This window comes from Panthera onca, chromosome A2, assembly GCF_046562875.1.
Source record: "Panthera onca isolate mPanOnc1 chromosome A2, mPanOnc1 haplotype 2, whole genome shotgun sequence".
In the NCBI taxonomy this organism is placed as follows: Eukaryota; Metazoa; Chordata; class Mammalia; order Carnivora; family Felidae; genus Panthera; species Panthera onca.
Window position 1 is genome coordinate 59,161,147 of NC_138340.1, and position 17,714 is coordinate 59,178,860.

At 43.1% G+C, this 17,714-nt stretch overlaps 1 protein-coding gene across 3 annotated transcripts in view; it reads left to right on the forward strand.

Moving 5' to 3' along the window:
* The window catches only part of TXNRD3 (thioredoxin reductase 3), a 79,344-nt gene extending 66,095 nt beyond the window's left edge, over positions 1-13,249 (forward strand). For all 3 annotated transcript variants that reach the window (XM_060631949.3, XM_060631948.3, XM_078442676.2), the window contains exons 14-16: positions 9,712-9,807; positions 12,129-12,263; positions 12,478-13,249. In XM_060631949.3, coding sequence (XP_060487932.2) covers positions 9,712-9,807; positions 12,129-12,263; positions 12,478-12,540 — 294 coding nt within the window. In that variant the 3' untranslated portion in view covers positions 12,541-13,249. The remainder of the gene's footprint in view (positions 1-9,711; positions 9,808-12,128; positions 12,264-12,477) is intronic.
* Positions 13,250-17,714: the final 4,465 nt, after the last annotated feature.

The window sequence follows — 17,714 nt, forward strand, 5'->3', positions numbered from 1 at the left end:
TATAAAAGGTGGGGGGGGATGGAGGTATATAGAAGCAGAATGTTTGCATACTATTGCAACTAAGTAGGTATTATTCCAACAAGATTATTATAAATGTCAGGTGTTAACTGTAATTCCCAAGGTAACTACTATGATAATAACTTTAAATATACCAAAAAGGAAAGAATAAGGCAGTCAAAATGGTGCACTACAAAAAATAAACTAAGTACAAAAAAGGCAAGAGTAGAGGAATTAAGGAGTGAAAGGCGTGAAAACCATATAAGACCTACAGCAGATATACACAAAACTAAATTCTCCTTTATCAGTAATCATGTTAAAAGTAAATGGATGAAGGTGTGCTATTAAAAGACAGTTTGTCAGATTTGACTTAAAAAATAGGATCTAGGGGCGTCTGGGTGGCTCAGTGGGTTGAGCGTCTGACATCAGCTCAAGTCATGATCTCACAGTTCTGGAGTTTGAGCCCCACATCAGTTTCATGGCTGAAAGCTCAGAGCCTGCTTTGGGTCCTCTATCCCCCTCTCTGCCCCTCCCCCGCTTACTATCTCTCTCTCTCTCTCTCTCTCTCTCTCTCTCTCTCTTTCTCTCTCTCTCTCTCAAAAAAATAAAACATTAAAAAAATAGGATCTCTATATGTTGTTTAAAGAGACTTTCTGTGGATATAAAGATATAGATTGAAAGTTAAGGATAGAAAAAGATATTCTATGCAAATAACAAAAAGTGAGCTTTATTATTATTATTATTATTATTATCAGACAAAATATAATTTAAATTAAAAAGGTTACAATTGAGGGGCACTGGGTAGCTCAGTCAGTTAAGCATCAGACTTCGACTCAGGTCATGATCTCACAGTTCGTGGGTTCGAGCCCTGTGTGGGGCTCTGTGCTAACAGCTCAGAGCCTGGAGCCTGCTTCACATTCTGTGTCTCCCTCGCTCTCTGTCCCTCCCCCATTTACACTCTGTCTCTCTCCCTCAAAACTAAAATAAAACATTAGAAAAAGAAAAAGTTTACAGTAGAGAAAGGATTTATATATTGATTTAAAAACTCAATACAGTAGGGGCGCTTGGGTGGCTCAGTTGGTTAAGCATCTGACTTCAGCCTAGGTCATGATCTCACTGTTCCTGAGTTCGACCCCTGCATCAGGCTCTGTGCTGACAGCTCAGAGCCGGGAGCCTGTTTCAGATTCTGTGTCTCCCTCTTTCTGTCCCTCCCTCTTTCTGTCCCTCCCCCACTCATGCTCTCTCTCTCAAAAATAAATAAATATTAAAAGAAAACTTTTTTTAAATTCAATACAGCGGGGCTCCTGGGTAGCTCAGTCGGTTAAGCATCCCAACTTTGGCTCAGGTCATGATCTCATGGTTTGTGAGTTTGAGCCCCACATCAGGCTCTGTGCTGACAGCTCAGAGCCTGGAGCCTGTGGTATAATGTGTCTCCCTCTCTCTCTGACTCTCCTGCACTCACACTCTCTTTCATTCTCTCTCTCAAAAATAAACATTAAAACATTTTTAAAAATTTAATACAGCTAAAATATGTAACAGGTATAAACATATACAGCCCAAAAATATATGAAAACAAAATTGTCAGAAAGATAAATAGATATTTCTACAGTAATAGCTGGAGACTTGAAAATACCCTTTCTTCAATAATGGACCAGACAACCAGACAGGGGAAGGAAGTGGGTACTTGAACACCTATAAACCAATGAGACCTAACATACGTTAGGACACCCTACCCAACAACAGCAGAATACACATTCTTCTCAACTGCAAATGAAACTTCTCCAGGATAAAGCAGCTGTTAGAGCAGAAGACAAGTCTTAATAAATTGTAAGATTAGAGTCGTACAAAGTGTCTCTTCTCATCACAGTAATGAAACTAAAAATCAGTAACAGAAGGAAAACTATGAAAAAAGGTCAACAGAAATGACAAACTTAGTAGATTGGCTAGGAAAAAAGAAGACTTGAATATCTGAAATCATAAATGAAAGTGAGAATATTCTTACTTTACAGAAATTATCCTTTTTAATTATAGAAGAATACTGTGAACAATTTTATACCAGCAAATTGGATACCTAGAGAAACTGTTCCATTCCTAGATACACTGTATAAACAGGAAAAGCTAAGTCATGAGGAAAAAGAAAGCAACTAGGAAGGTGACGGATCAATGGCGAATCAAAAAACCTCTCAACAAACAAAATCCCAGAACCAGATTGCTTTGCTGGTGAATTCTACCAAACATTTAAAGAAGAATAATTTTCTAACTTTACATGAGGCCACCAGTACCCTTCCATCATGGGCATTTCCACTACAAAAAAGCATAGATAAGGGATGCCTGGGTGGCTCAGTCAGTTAAATGTCCATCTCTTGATTTTAGCTCAGGTCGTGATCACACAGTTCATGAGTTTGAGCCCCTCATCAGGTTCTATGTGGCAGCCTGGAGTATGCTTGGGATTCTCTCTCTCCTCTCTCTGTCTGCCCCTTCCCTCATTCATGCTGTCTCTCTCTCTTTTTCTCTCTCAAAATAAATAAATGTTAAAAAAAAATTACAGATAAAATTCTTTATGAATATTAATGCAAAAATCCTCAAAATTCTAGCAAATCAAATTAAACAGCATATTAAAAGGACTGTGTCAAAACTAGGTAGTATTTATTCCCAGAATGCAAGGATGGTTTGGGGTCCCTGGGTGGCTCAGTTGGTTAAGTGCCCGATTCTTGGTTTTGGCTCAGGTTGTGATCTCGTGGTTCATGGGTTTGAGCCCTGCATTGGATTCTGTGCTGACAGTGCGGAGCCTGCTTGGGATTCTCTCTCTCCCTCTTGCTCTGCCCCTCTCCTGCTCATGCCTGTTCTCTCTCTCTCTCTCTCTCTCTCTCTCTCTCTCTCTCTCTCAAAGTGAATAAACACTTTTTAAAATTTTAAAAAAAGAATGCAAGAATGGTTTAACATGTGAAAGTCAGTCAGTACCCTACTAATAGAAAGAAGAGAAAACACGATCATCTTGATGAAAAAAAAAAAGCACTTGACAAAATTTAACACTCATGATAAAAAAAACAAAGTAGGAATTAGGAGTTTCATTAACATGATAAAGGCTATATATGAAAGACCAATTTTTATTTTCTTGGTTCTGGAGGCTAGAAATCTGACACCAAGGTGTCCACAGAGTTGGTTTTGTCTGTGGGCCATGAGGGAAGAATATTCCAGACCCCCCTCCTTGGTTTGTACATGGCTGTCTTTTCCTGGTGTGTTCACATCATCTTCCCTCTGAGTGTCCGTGTCCTAATTTCCTGTTCTTGTAAGGACATAGTTATACTGGATTAGGGCCACCCTAATGACCTCACTTTACCTCTTTAAAGCCCCTATCCAAATGTGGTTACATTCTGGAGCATTAGGAGTTAGGATGTCAAAATACAGCTTTGTTTTGAGGGTGTGACTTAATTTCCTCCCATAACAGAACTAAATGAATTTAACTGAGCAAAGTTGAAGGGCATGAAAACACAGAAAAATCAGTTGTATTGCTGTGTACTTAAGATGAGCTATCCAAAAGGGAAGTTTAAAAACCATTGCAGTAGAGGCGCCTGGGAGGCTCAGTCGGTTTAGCATCCAACTTCGGCTCAGGTCATGATCTCACAGTTTGTGGGTTTGAGCCCCGCGTCGGGCTCTGTGCTGACAGCTCAGAGCCTGGAGCCCGCTTTGGATTCTGTGACTCCCTCTCTGTGTTCCTCCCTCCTCTCTCTGTTCCTCCCACACTCACACACACTCTCTCTCAAAAATAAATAAAGCTTAAAAAATTAAAAATAAAAGATTTGGGATAAATTAGGGTTGGTCCAGGGAATATCAAGTCTATGGCAAAACAAGATACTCTTTAATTCCATGGCAATTAAAAGTTCATGAGAGTAAAATAACCATAGTTTTACCATGTGACTCAGATGTGAATACTTAATTTTTTTAAATACCTTTACTGAGATGTAAGTCCTGTACCATATAATCAACCACTTAAAGTGTGCAGTTTAATGGATTTTAGACTTCAGAGTTGGGTCACCATTACCACAGTCAATTTTAGAACATTTTTATCATCCCGAAGAGAAGTCCTGTACCCATTGGCAATTGCTCCCTGTTTTCCTCCATCCCCTTACCAGTGGCTTGAGGCAACCATTAATCTCCTTTCAGTCTCTAGATTTGCTTCTTGTGGGCATTTCCTGGAAGTGAAATCATTCAGTATGTGGTTTTCTGTGACTGGCTTCTTTTTCTTAGCACCCGCTAATTTCCAAAGTTCATCCTTGCTGTGTCATGTATCCGTGCTTCATCTCTTGTCCTGGCTGAACAACAATCCATTATATACGGATAATACCACATTTTATTTATCCATTCGCCAGTCGACAGGCATGTGGATTGTTTCCCCCTTTGGCTGAGAGAGCCGCCATGAGCATTCCTGCACACGTTCTTGTGTGGACATAATGCTGCCCGTTCTCTTGAGTATATACCTAAGAGTAGAATTACTGAGTCACAGGTTAACCGTATGTTTTGAGGAACTGGCAGACTGTTTTCCAAGGTGGCTGCACAATTTTACATTCTCAGCACCCACGTGTGAGGGTTCCAGTTTCTCCACAGGTTCACCAACGTTTGTTGTGGTCTGTCTTTTTTGATGATAGCTCTCTGTAGTGGGTTGAATGGTGACTCCTAAAAAGATATGTCTACAGCCCATTCCCCTGGAAGCTGTGCAGGTGACCTTATTTGGAAAAAGGGTCTTTGCAGGTGGAATTAAGTGAAGAATCCTGAGGTGAGATCATCTTGGATTTTCCGGGTGGGCCCCATACCCAAGGACAAGTGTCCCTATAAGACAGAAGAGAAGGCCAGGTGAAAACAGAAGCAGAGGTTGGAATTAAGCAGCCGAAGCCAAGAAACACCTGGAGATGTCAGAAGCTGAAAGAGGCAAGGAATCCTCCTTTTGGAACCTTTGCAAGGAGCCTGGCCCCACAGATACCTTGATTTCAGATTTCTGGCCTTCAGAACTGTAAGAATATAAACACCTTTTGTTTTAAGCCACCAAGTGTGTGGTAATTGGTGAGAGCAGCACTGGGAAACTAATACATCAATCTAGTGGTGTCTCTTCTTGGTTTCCATTTGCATTTGCCTGATGACTGTTGATATTGGGAATCATGTTATGGCCTTAATGGCTATTTGTGTATCTTTTTTTTTGGACAAATGTCTATTTAGATCCTTTGCCCTTTTATCTATCTATCTATCTATCTATCTATCTATCTATCTATCTTATTTATTTACATTTATTTTTGATAGAGACAGAGCGCAAGTGGGGCAGGGGCAGAGAGAGAAGGAGATAGAAAATGTGAAGCAGGCTCCAGGCTCCGAGCTGTCAGCACAGAGCCCGACGTGGGGCTCAAATCCATGAACCAGGAGATCATGACCTGAGCTGCAGTTGGACGCTTAACCGACTGAGCCACCTAGGTGCCCAGATCCTTTGCCCTTTTAAAAATTGGGTTGTCTTTTTATTGTTGAGTTCTAAGAGTTCTTTGTATGTTCTACATACAGGTCTCGTTCCAGAGAGATGATTTATAAAAACTCTCACCCATTCTGTGCATTGTCTTTTGACTCTCTTGATAGTTTCCTTTAAAGCTCAAAAGTCTTTGGGGCACCTAGGTGGTCAGTTGGTTAAGTGTCCGTCTTCAGCTCAGGTCATGGTCTCATGGTTCATGGGTTCGAGCGCCGTGTCGGGCTCTGTGCTGACAACTCAGAGTCTGGAGCCTGCTTTGGATTCTGTGTCTGCCTCTCTCTCTGCCCCTCCCTCTGTCTCAGCCCTATCCCCACTCATGCTCTGTCTCTCTCTCTCTCTCAAAAATAAATAAACATTAAAAAAATTATTTAAAGCTCAAAAGCCTTTCATTTTGATGAAATCCAGTTCATCTTGTTTTGTTTGTCTTTGATACCACATTGAATAAACTATTGCCCAATCCAAAGTCGTGAAAATTTATACTTTTGTTTTCTTCTAAGAGTTTTATAAAAACTTTTAGCTTTTACACCTAGATCTTTGATCTGTTTTGAGTTAATTTTTGCATGTGATGCACAGTAGCGATCCCACTTCATTCTTCTGCATGTGAATATCCAGTTGTCCATGAACAGCTTTACCTAGTAAAGGAAGTACGATACTGATCTAGCTGCAAATATAACTGTAATTGGGAGGAGGGAGGGTGGAGCGTGGGACAGGAAGGATGTCCAGTGAGTGGTAGGGGCTGGGGAAGAAAGGGAGTTAAGTCCTCCTCTTCAGTAGAGGCAAGTCAGTAAATAAAGCCTAAAATAGAAAACTCAAGGAATAGCAACAGAAACATTTTATTTGGAAACAAGGAGGGAAATAAAATAAAAGAAGTGAAAAAGTGGTTACCTCTGATTGATTGATAGGGGCACGGGGGCAGAGAGAGTGTGTCAAAAATCATGCCTGGGGCGCCTGGGCGGCTCAGCTGGTTATGTGTCCAACTCTTGGTTTCAGCTCAGGTCATGAGCTCACAGCTAATGAGTTCGAGCCCCGAATCGGGCTCTATGCTAACAGTTCAGAGCCTGGAGGCAGCTTCAGATTCTGTGTCTCCCTTGCTCTCTGCCCCTCCCCTGCTCATGCTCTGTCTCTCTCCCCTTCAAAAATAAATAAACATTAAAAAAATTTTTTTAATCATGCCTAATAACTGTGCATAATTTGATAAAAAAGTAAAACTTAAAAGGGAAAAGCAATAACAGATTCTGAATAAGGAGAGGAGCAGGGAGATGAGCCTACTAGATATTAAACTTGATCATACAGCACAGTAAATAAAATCATGCCATAGTGACATACAGATGGATGGAAAGATGAGTGGAACAGAATATGAAACCCAGAAATTGATTTGGATGCTTAGAAGAATTCATGCATGGTAAAGGTGGTGTTTTATCTTAAATTATTTAAGGGGGTTGGAATAAGTGGACGGCCATTCAAGAGAAAAGTAAAGTTAGATCCATATTTCACACCCGCTTTGAACCAGGAGGACCAAAGACTTAAATAAAATAAAAATCTTCAAAGTACTAAAAGGAAAAAAATGGAGCAAAAACCCGAGAAAGAACGAGAGGGCAGTGGGACTCGTCAGTGCACACCCCCGTAATCCCTACAGCGGGCGGCATAGGACGAATCAGAAACAAGCGTGCAGTTGGGCAAATCTTGTTTAAAACCCCAGAGTTTTCATCGTCTCTCTTCTCCGCCTATATTTTAGGAGCTACTATCTTGAGGTTATGAAACATTTATCTTCTCTTCCAGATAGCCACAGAGATTGAAAAGTTTGTGATAGAATACGCGGGAGGGGTGCCTAGGTGGCTCGGTTGAGCATCAGACACTTGATTTCCTCTTGATTTTGGCTCAGGTCATGCTCTCACAGTTCATGAGATCAAGCCCGGCGTCAGGCTCTGTGCTGATGGCGCGGAGCCTGCTTGGGATTCTCTCCCTCTCTCTCTCTCTTTCTCGCTCTTACTCTCTCACTCTCTCTGCCCCTCCCCCTCACATTCTTGCATGCACACATGCTCTCTCTCAAAATAAATAAACATTAAAAAAATAATAAAATGGGGCGCCTGGGTGGCTCAGTCGGTTGGACGTCTGACTTCGGCTCAGGTCATGATCTCATGGTTTGTGAGTTCGAGCCCCACGTCGGGCTCTGTGTCTGACAGCTCGGAGCCTGGAGTCTGCTTGGAATTCTGTGTCTCCCTCTCTCTCTGCCCCTCCCCTGCTCGCATTCTATCTGTCTCTCTCTCTCAAAAATAAAATAAACGTTGGGGCGCCTGGGTGGCTCAGTCGGTTAAGCGTCCGACTTCGGCTCAGGTCATGATCTCATGGTCTGTGAGTTCGAGCCCCACGTTGGGCTCTGTGCTGACAGCTCAGAGCCTGGAGCCTGTTTCGGATTCTGTGTCTCCCTCTGTCTCTGACCCTCCCCCATTCATGCTCTGTCTCTCTCTGTCTCAAAAATAAATAAAACGTTAAAAAAAATTTAAAAAACAATAAAAAAATAAACATTAAAAAATTTTTAAATAAATACATAAAATGTGTGGGAGAGGTGTTTTCTTCTGTTAGATACAAGTTAAGTCTAACGTTTTTTATTTATTTTATTTTATTTTATTTTATTTTTAACGTTTATTTATTATAGAGAGACAGAGAGACACAGAGCATGAGCAGGGGAGGGGCAGAGAGAGGGGGAGACACAGAATCCGAAGCAGGCTCCAGGCTCTGAGCTGTCAGACACAGAGCCTGACGCGGGGCTCAGATACACAAACTGTGAGATCGTGACCTGAACCGAAGTCGGATGCTTAACTGACTGAGCCCCCCGAGCCCCCCAAATCTAACGTTTTTTATTACAAGTAACTATGTTCAATATCTTTCAAATAAAAATTTCATTATTATTACCTGTGCACCAACAGTTGATACTTCCCTAGCATTTAAAATAGTTATTTCTGGGAGATGGATTTGTTTTGTTTTGTTTTTTCTCACTTAGTGACTTTCTGCACTGCATTATTATGATAACCTTATATCATTTTTATAAAAACACTAAAGACTTTATTCAAAATATAAAATACGTCATCCTATTAAAGGACAAAGAATCCGTACTTAAATCCTTCCATTGTGGATTTTACTCGGGAATACATTTCTTATCCTGACAGCTGATGATAATCCATCACCTTCTGTATGGAGCGATTAGAAGGAACAGGCTGGGGAGACGTAGCCCCTGTGAGAGCAGGGCATGTGGTCCTCGTCCTGGTTCCTCGCTGACCGAGCCGGATGGGGGAACCTTAGAGGTGCGCGCAGAGTGCTTGGAGTGACGGCTCTCAAGGAGCAGAGGTTGTGTTCTGAATATCCTTGAGCGGCTGGGACGATTTCATTTCTTCTGTTTTTCCTACATTTGGGGTGGCTGTGAACCTTGTAGGCAGGCTGTAAATTCACTGAAGCAGAATCGAAGTCTTTATTTACCTTCTCAGGTGACCAGGGCCTGCTGCATTGCCCTGGAGAGTAGGATGCTATCAATGTTTGAAAATTGAGTTTAGTTAATTAGGAGATTTTTCTGGACTAACAGCTGAGCCAAGGTGGGGGGGGGCGGGGGAAGAGGCCCACACACTTGTGTAGTTGGTATTTTAGGAGCTGTGGCCCAGGTGCTCCCATCAGACACAAAGTTGAGATCATCAAACTTGCAATTACTTTTTTTAAAAATTATTATTTATTTTTAATTTATATCCAAGTTAGCATATAGAGCAATAATGATTTCGGGAGTAGATTCCAGTGATTCATCCCCTATGTATAACACCCAGTGCTCATCCCAACAAGTGTCCTCCTTAATGCCCCTTCCCCATTTAGCCCATCCCCCCTCCCATAACCCCTCCAGCAACCCTCAGTTTGTTCTCTATATTTAAGAGTCTCTTGTGTTTGTCTCCCTCCCTGTTTCTGTATTATTTTTGCTTCCCTTCCCTTATGTTCATCTGTTTTTTTATCTTAAAGTCCTCATATGAGTGAAGTCATATGATATTTGTCTTTCTCCAACTAATTTCGTTTAGCATAATACCGTCTAGTTCCATCCGCGTTGTTGCAAAGTGAACCTTGAACTTTCTGAAAGCTGCTACAGACATTATCGTCTTTATGTCATTGAGGAACGTATCAGGGAGTGGCTTTCACAGACACTAACCTTGGCCTCTGTCTCCCATGTCTTGCAGGTGTATCATACCTTCTTCTGGCCTCTCGAGTGGACGGTGGCTGGCAGGGACAACAATACTTGCTACGCAAAGATAATTTGCAATAAATTCGACAATGTACGTAATATGCTTGGAGGCTAAAAAGCCGTCATTTTAAACTGTAGCTTTTAATCTAGGATTGGGTTTGAATCGTCTTTAAAGATGGCTTTCAGGGCAAGGCAGAAATCCTTCCAACGGTTACCCCGTTGATGTATCTGTAGAGGCTGAACAAGTGGCTCACTAATACCTTCAGAAAAACAAAATCACTGAAAGTTGTCTCTTTCCAGAGCTGTCTAATTTGGCAGTGTAGAACCAGAGGATCTATGAAAGTTTTGGTCATCAACGAATAAAATGTAGGATGTGTGTGTTTATGTGCAGTTTATAAGCTGGACGTGTATCAGAAGCATTTAGAAAGCAATGCTTGCATGAAGTGAAAACTAGGTAATTAAAAAAAAATTTTTTTAATGTGTATTTATTTTTGAGAGACAGAGCTTGAGAGGGGGCGGAGCAGAGAGAGAGGGAGACACAGAATCCGAAGCAGGCTCCAGGCTCTGAGCCGTCAGCACAGAGCCCAACGCGGGGCTCGAACTCATGAACCGTGAGCGAGATCATGACCTGAGCCAAAGTTAGACACTTAACCAACTGAGCCACCCAGGCGCCCCTGAAAACTAGTTAATTAACTGATTCCTAATGAAGGCTTTCATTAAAGAAGAATCTGTCAGGTGGAGAGCCGGCCATTGGAGTCTCTTCCCTGTTAACAGAGATGAGTTGGAATTGATAACTGAAAGCAGTTTATTTAGGACTCGTAAATAAAGAAGGCTGAGTGCAGAAGGCAGTAGGACTTGGTCTCTCCCTTTTTAAGAATTTATAATCTTGGAGAGAAAACAAAACTAGATAAATAGGAACAGCAACAAGTGATGTTTGTACGAAGTTTACAAAGTAACCATCATCTTCTTGTTTAAGTCCACGTGTCTGGATCCATCTGGTTCTCAGCATAACAGAAAACAGGTGTCACAGGCTCATGGCCAGTTCGCATGTGTCCCAGTGCCTGAGGTGAAGTCAGCCAGAACTCCAGAACTTAGTCCCTTGGTCCTTGCAGAGGTGTGCAGGGTGGTGAGGGGGATGCTGGTCAGAAGTCTCCAGAAACACCCCGGGGCTGTGACACATTCACTGCCGTGCGCCCGAGGGCGGTGGTAGTTGTGTGGTGCTTGTTGTGACTCTGGATGTGAGTGATGGAGCTTACTGTCCTGCCAGCGGTGGGTGGCCTTTCCCAAGGGAGCAGGCAGAGATGGTCTGCATGCGCCACTGCTGCCTACGTGAGTGGGATTGGGGTCACGTTGGTAGAGCCCCTGCTGAAGCCAGGAGCCGCCTGTGGTTTCTGACTGCTGGACCTGGGGCAGAATTTCAAGGTCTGTCGACCCCTCTTTGGACGCCTTCTGCTCTGTCCCCTGCCCCTCCTTTTACTCCTTCCCAAATTGCTGTTTCTAGAATATGGCCCTCGTACTTGCTCCCTTACTGTGGCTGTATGGTGAAAATTGTGAACAAGGTTTTCCCTTTCACAGACCTGTCTTCGTTTTCATTTATAAGTGGAGATTTCCGTCAGACGTCTCTCGTCGCTCTGGGCTGCTCCCCCTTCCCCACTTTGCTGCGCAATGCACCATCTCAGAGATCCCCAGTTCCGTGGGGCCCTGGGAAGTCCACTCCTCACCCCCACTCCCGTGGCCTCTGACGGCCTGCCCCCTGAGAAACGCCGCCTTCTGTGACCATCCACCAGTAGATGTGCAGGAGATCGCATGCTCTTTGCACTTTCTCCAGATTTGGTGGGCAGAGACCCTTCTGCCTTCTCTCTCCTTATCTGTTGTTCACGGTCACTATTGAAGAGAAGAGTCTGATGAAAAAAACATCGGCCAAAGGACAGTTTGAATCTTGCTTCCTGTCTTGGTGGGTCTGCTCGTGCCCCTCCCTACACGCAGGACTGGGCAAAGCCCTGTGCTGGCCACTCCTTGATTTCCGCTTAGTTATGTTAGGAGCGGGGTAACCTGCTGTCTTAGAATTATTCTAGCGTTGGACTTTAATTCAGATTTGTTATGTTGCTGTTTAGCACTATCTCAGCATAATTTGGAAATTTACATCATACTAATGAACTCCTTCATGCAGTGGGTAAATTGCTTGTTCTAGTAAATTTGAGTGCAAATTAACTCTGGATGTGCATTTACTGGCTCATTTAACAGATTCTTACAGTGGTTCAGTTTCATGATAATGTTCTCTGCTCAGTTCAACATTAGAGTTCTTTTTCTGTAGTAGATGCTGTAAATGTTAACTGTGAACTTGCAATAAATAGATTCCTGTTCAGACCATTAACTGACAGGGCTTCTCTTTCTTATGCTTGCATATTAAAGTATCGGGTGATAGGATTCCATGTTCTTGGACCAAATGCTGGTGAGGTCACCCAAGGATTTGCGGCTGCAATGAAATGTGGGCTCACCAAACAGCTACTCGATGACACCATTGGAATTCATCCCACATGTGGTGAGGTACGGAGATAGGTTTGTGTGTTTATTGATTTCAACTGGTGTCATTTGAAAAACTACTATAAAGCACATTGTCAGAAAGATTTTGTATTAGTAACTGCTTTGCATATTTTAAAGGTTAACGTCGATGTACTATTCAAAATGTGCTTTCTTAAAAGCAATACTGAAACATCGATGGCTAAATATAAATGTGTTTGGCATTCTTCCTTTCCAACAGGTGTTTACAACTTTGGAAATCACCAAGTCGTCGGGACTGGACATCACTCAGAAAGGCTGCTGAGGCTAGCCCCGCTGCTGTTCGGTTTTCCTTGTCCCATCCCCATTCCTGTCACAGATAAGAATGCCCTCCCGTACAGTGAGTCCGTGCTGATGCACCTGCTCTCTTGCGCGGGACCAGCATGGAGATGGGAAAGAGGAGGAGACCAGACAGCAGCGGGCGTGTGCTCCGCGGCCTCGGCTGGCTGGGAGAGGCAGGTAGGCTGCCTTCTTGACGTCTTAGCTCGGAGCCCGATGTGAGGTGAGCTAAGGCCGATGGTCTTCCATGTCAGAATCGAGTTTCCCTCTGAGGGACCTTGCAAGCGCACAACGGATCCAAGTTAGCTTTTCTGGTGGCTGCCGGTTTTATCTCCTGGCTTCGTGGTTCCCGTGAAAGTATCTTCTGACTTACAAAACGGACTACAACATAGCGAGCCTTCAGTACGTGGGCCTGGGATTCCGCATGGTGGCTGATGGGGGGTGTCCTGGAAATGCCTTCGAGGAGCTGGCTGCGGGGCCCGGGTGCGTTAGTAGAAACTCGTGTCCGCTATGTAGGTTTCAGTCTTACCTACACTTTACCCACCGTCAGACCCCTGCCTCGTGCCTCGCCCTGTCCTGGTTCCCGGTGGCAACAACCTTGGAGTCCTCACTTATTAGCATCTCCTGTCAGAGGCATGCTCTAATTTCTTCTCCACCTTGATCTTAAGAGTAATATTAAAAAGTTTTCAATACTGGATTATGTGAAATATAGCTAATTTGAAACTTGAAAAGGATTCAGTCCGTATCTAATTGTGGTCAAATGCAGTAAGTGAGTTTGGTAGTAGGAGACTCCATTTGAATCTGCACACCTGGTGGCGTCTAAAAGGCCCTTGAAGTGGGGGGCCTATCCAAGGCCCTTGTGGAAAATCTGTTGTTTTCTTGGGGAGCACATCACAGAGCAGACCAACACAGGGGATGCAGGCAGTGCTCTCTTGAACAGGACGTCAGCCATGAGCCCACTGTCACAGGATTGGACAGTTGTGCATATGTTTTAAAATAAAAATTTTAAGGGGCGCCTGGGTGGCTCAGTCGGTTAAGTGTCCCGACTTCAGCCTAGGTCATGATCTCGTTGCTTTTGAGTTCGAGCCCCGCGTCGCACTCTGTGCTGACAGCTCAGAGCCTGTAGCCTGCTTCAGATTCCATGTCTCCCTCTCTCTCTGCCCCTCCCCCGCTCATGCTCTGTCTCTCTCTCTCTCTCAAAAATAAATAAACATTTGTTAAAAATTTAAAAGAAAAATTTTAAGATGGGAAACACCATGTGTAGATGAACATTTTGGCCCCCTCTCTGGAGGCAGGGAGTAGGCAGGGCTGGAGTGAGGACAGGGACCCAATGACCTGACAGAGGATCTGGTCGATGAGTTGCTTTTTTTTTATTAGGAAGAGAAAGATATAAATATAACTGCCTGTAAAGTAAGGCAGGGTGTCGTTGTTGCTGTAACTGAGGTGGGAATAGCAGTGAAAAGGGGGAAGATGCTATTAATTTCCATTGGAAGTGAGGATGGGGGGTTGTTGATTGATCAGAGTTTAATGAAAGCAGCTGGATTTGAACTGAGCCATGAGGGATAAATAGGATGTCAAAGATTTGCAGCAATCTGGAGTGGCTCTGGGTGATGCTTTGGATGGGGTCAATGGAAATTCTAGATAGGTGTTTCGTTACTGTGTTGCTGAGCACCAGCCAAGGGTTTGCAGGACCCCAGGTGAAGTGAAACCAGGAAGCCTGGGAGTGGGTTCTGCTTTTCACTGAACATGGTACAAAAACCCTCAAAGCCCAGGTGAGGTTTCGAACAGGGAACTTCGGGCAAAGCTGAGACCCCGGTGGGCTTTTCCCCCCAGTGGGAGGGTGAGCGAAAAACATACTGTGTTTCACAGAAGCAGCAAGGGGGCTTGGCTGTGTTCTTAGGAGAAAGTAAATAGTTCACCCAAAGAATTTTAACCACTGTCCAAGTAACAGACCACTGGGAAGGCCAGTTTTCTTTCCTTTGCACGGAGAAGATTGGGCTTAGATGTAAACCTGTCTGTAATTACCTCCCCCCCCCCCCCATACTCTCCGGCCCCCCTTCATCTCTTTCCTCTAATCTCCTCTCCTGGGGGGAAGGTGGGTTGTAGATAATGGTGACAGGTTTACCTGGAAGGTAAAACTTGTATGCACCTAGTAACATGCAGATGCATACAGATTTGCAAGGAAACATCGACATCCTCTGTCATAGTGGAGATTTTAATATTCCTCAGTAATTAGATCAAACACCAGGAAAGTCCATAAAAATGTAGATTCGAATAATACAATTAACAAGCTCGGTTTAATGAATTTAGGAAGGAGATCACATTCAACACAACTTATTTCAAGCACACGTTGAATATTTATGAAATTTTCCTGTGCTAGTGCTAGCCTCAACAAATTTCAGAAGACCGGTACTGGGCAAGAAGATTTCAGCTGTGGAACTAACACTATGAACCTAGAGACCTTAAAGTCCATATAGTATGATGGTAAGTGGAGTATGGAGGTATTGTGACTTAAGTGAGGGGTTAGCAGAGAGTAAGCTGGAAAGAACTAGGTTAAAATTTTTTTTTTTATGTTTTATTTATCTTAGAAAAGCACGGGAGGGACAGAGAAACAGAGGGAGCCACAGAATCCCAAGCAGGCTCCAGGCTCCAAGCTGTCAGCACAGAGCCCGATGCGAGGCTCAAACCCATGAACTGCAAGATCATGACCTGAGCCGAAGTCAGACGCTTAACCAACTGAGCCACCCAGGCGCCCCTGGAATTCAGAGTTCTTAAAGGGGACTAGTCACATAGCTATGTGCACAGTCATGGTGCAGACCCCAAGTCAGGCGTGCATATTGGAAATCTTCATGTCAGGCTATAAGTAGCCTGGTTCATCTTGAGCCACTGCTTCAGGCATATATCATAACAACATTAACTAGTAACTATGCAAATATCCAGGAAGTTAGTTTTCAGGGGTTGGCCAGAGATCACTGCCCTGGCTACAGAGATAAGTAAGAAGTGAGTAAAATAGACCCTCTGCATTGTTTCCTCACAATACCAGAACAGAATATTTCATTGGATAGGATCAACAGCAGATTAGATTCCATGGAAGAAAAATATTAACGACTCAAAGACCTAATGATAGAAACTATCCAAACTGAAGGACAGAAAAAAGACTGGAAAATAATAGAAGACGACTCCGTGAACTCTAGAACAATACCAAGTGGTTTAACATATATAATTAGAGTCCAAGAAAGGGAAAGGAAGCAAAAGGCATAACAATACTTGGAGAGGAACTTTATAAATTTGATGAAAACTATAAACTCACAAATTCAAGTCTTGTAAACCTAAAGCTTTACACTAAAGGCCTTTTTACCTTAGTCCTTTCTACCTAGTACATCATTCCTGGCTTTGAACAACAAGAAAATTACAAGGCATACTAAAAGACAACAAAGCTTGAAGAGACCGCTTCATATGGCAGAGATGTTGTAATTATTACACCAGGGCTTGAAGACAACTATGGTGAATATCCTAGGGGCTGTAATGGAAAAAGTGGGCAACATGCAAGAACAGATGAATAATATAAGCAGAGAGATGGAAACTCTAAGAATCAGAAAGAAATGCTAGAAATCAAAAACACTAACTGAAATGAGGAAATGCCTTTGATGGGATCATCAGGAGACTGGACATGACCAAAGGGGGAATCAGTGAACCTGAAGATAGGCTGATAGAAGCATCCCAAACTGAAACACAAAGAGAAAAAAAAGGAATAAGAAACACACACACACACACACACACACACACACACACACACACCATCCAAGAATGGTGGGACAGTTTCTAAAGATGTAACATGTAATTTAAACACCAGAAAGAAAAGAAAGAATGGACCAGAAGAAATGTTTGATGTAGTAATAGCTGAGAACTTCCCAGAGTCAGTTACAGACACCAGACCACAGATCTAGGAAGCTCAAAGAATACCAAGAAAGATAAGCGTCCCAAAAGCTATAGCTAGGAAAATCATGTTCAAACTATAGGAAATCAAAGAGAACATCTTGAAATAAGCTGGGGCTGGGGAGACCTGACCTATAGAGAAACAAGGATAAGAATTACAGCAGCCTTTTTGTCAGAAACCATAAAAGCAGGAAGAGAGTGGAGTGAAATATTTTACACATTGAAGGGAAAATCCATCAACTTAAAAATTCCATGTTATGGAAATTATTCTTCAAATATGAAGGAGAAACAAAGAGTTCCTCAGACAATGTCTGAAGTGGCATAGTGTTATTTGAAAGCTAGAAATCTATATTGGAAACTCCAAAACAATCACTAAATTTCAAAAAGAAGTACATAATATGTGAAGAGAAAATTAAATGCAATCACATAAAATGCTCAATTAAAAGTAGAGGAAACCGGGGCGCCTGGGTGCTCAGTCGGTTAAGCGTCCCAACTCTTGTTTTCGGCTCAGGTCATGATCGTACGGTTTGTGGGTTCAAGCCCCGCATCAGGCTCTGTGCTGACGGGACAGAGTCTGCTTGGGGTTCTGTCTCCCTCTCTGCCCTTCCCCTGCTTGCTCTCTCTCTCTCTGAAAAATAAATAATTTTAAAAATTAGAGGAAATGGTAAAAAGAAACATGAATGCAACAAAAACAGTTACAGACGCAGTAGATACGAATCCAATTATATCAGTAACCACTAAAAATGTGAATGGTACAAACACACTAGTTGTAACAGAGTCTGACTCCACTTTTTGATGTTGGCTGACAGCTTCTAAGTGCTACCCCTTGGTTTTTCCCTTAGGCCCCTATCTGGGCAAGCTGATAAGAAGACCCAGATGTTCTTTCTTGGTTCCCAATGGGAAGTTCAAGACATGCAAGCCCCAGCCCGTGCATGCAAATCCTCACTCCAGTCCACGCCCTAGCCACTCTAAAAATCCCAATCTAATCTCCTTACCTTGCTTTCTCGAGCCATTTTTGGACCAGAGAAGTCTGCCCTGCTCTCCCAGAAAGCCTCACTATGTGAGGAATACACTTTCCTGGCTTTGCTGTCTGCTGGTGAGCGTGCACTTTGAGCTGTGCTGCTTCGTGCTGCATTTGCATGGTTCTGCCGAGCCTCTGTGAAAGATTAACTGGCCTAACTCAGTTCTGATCTTTGGTATTTAGGGACAGGAGCATAGAAGTGG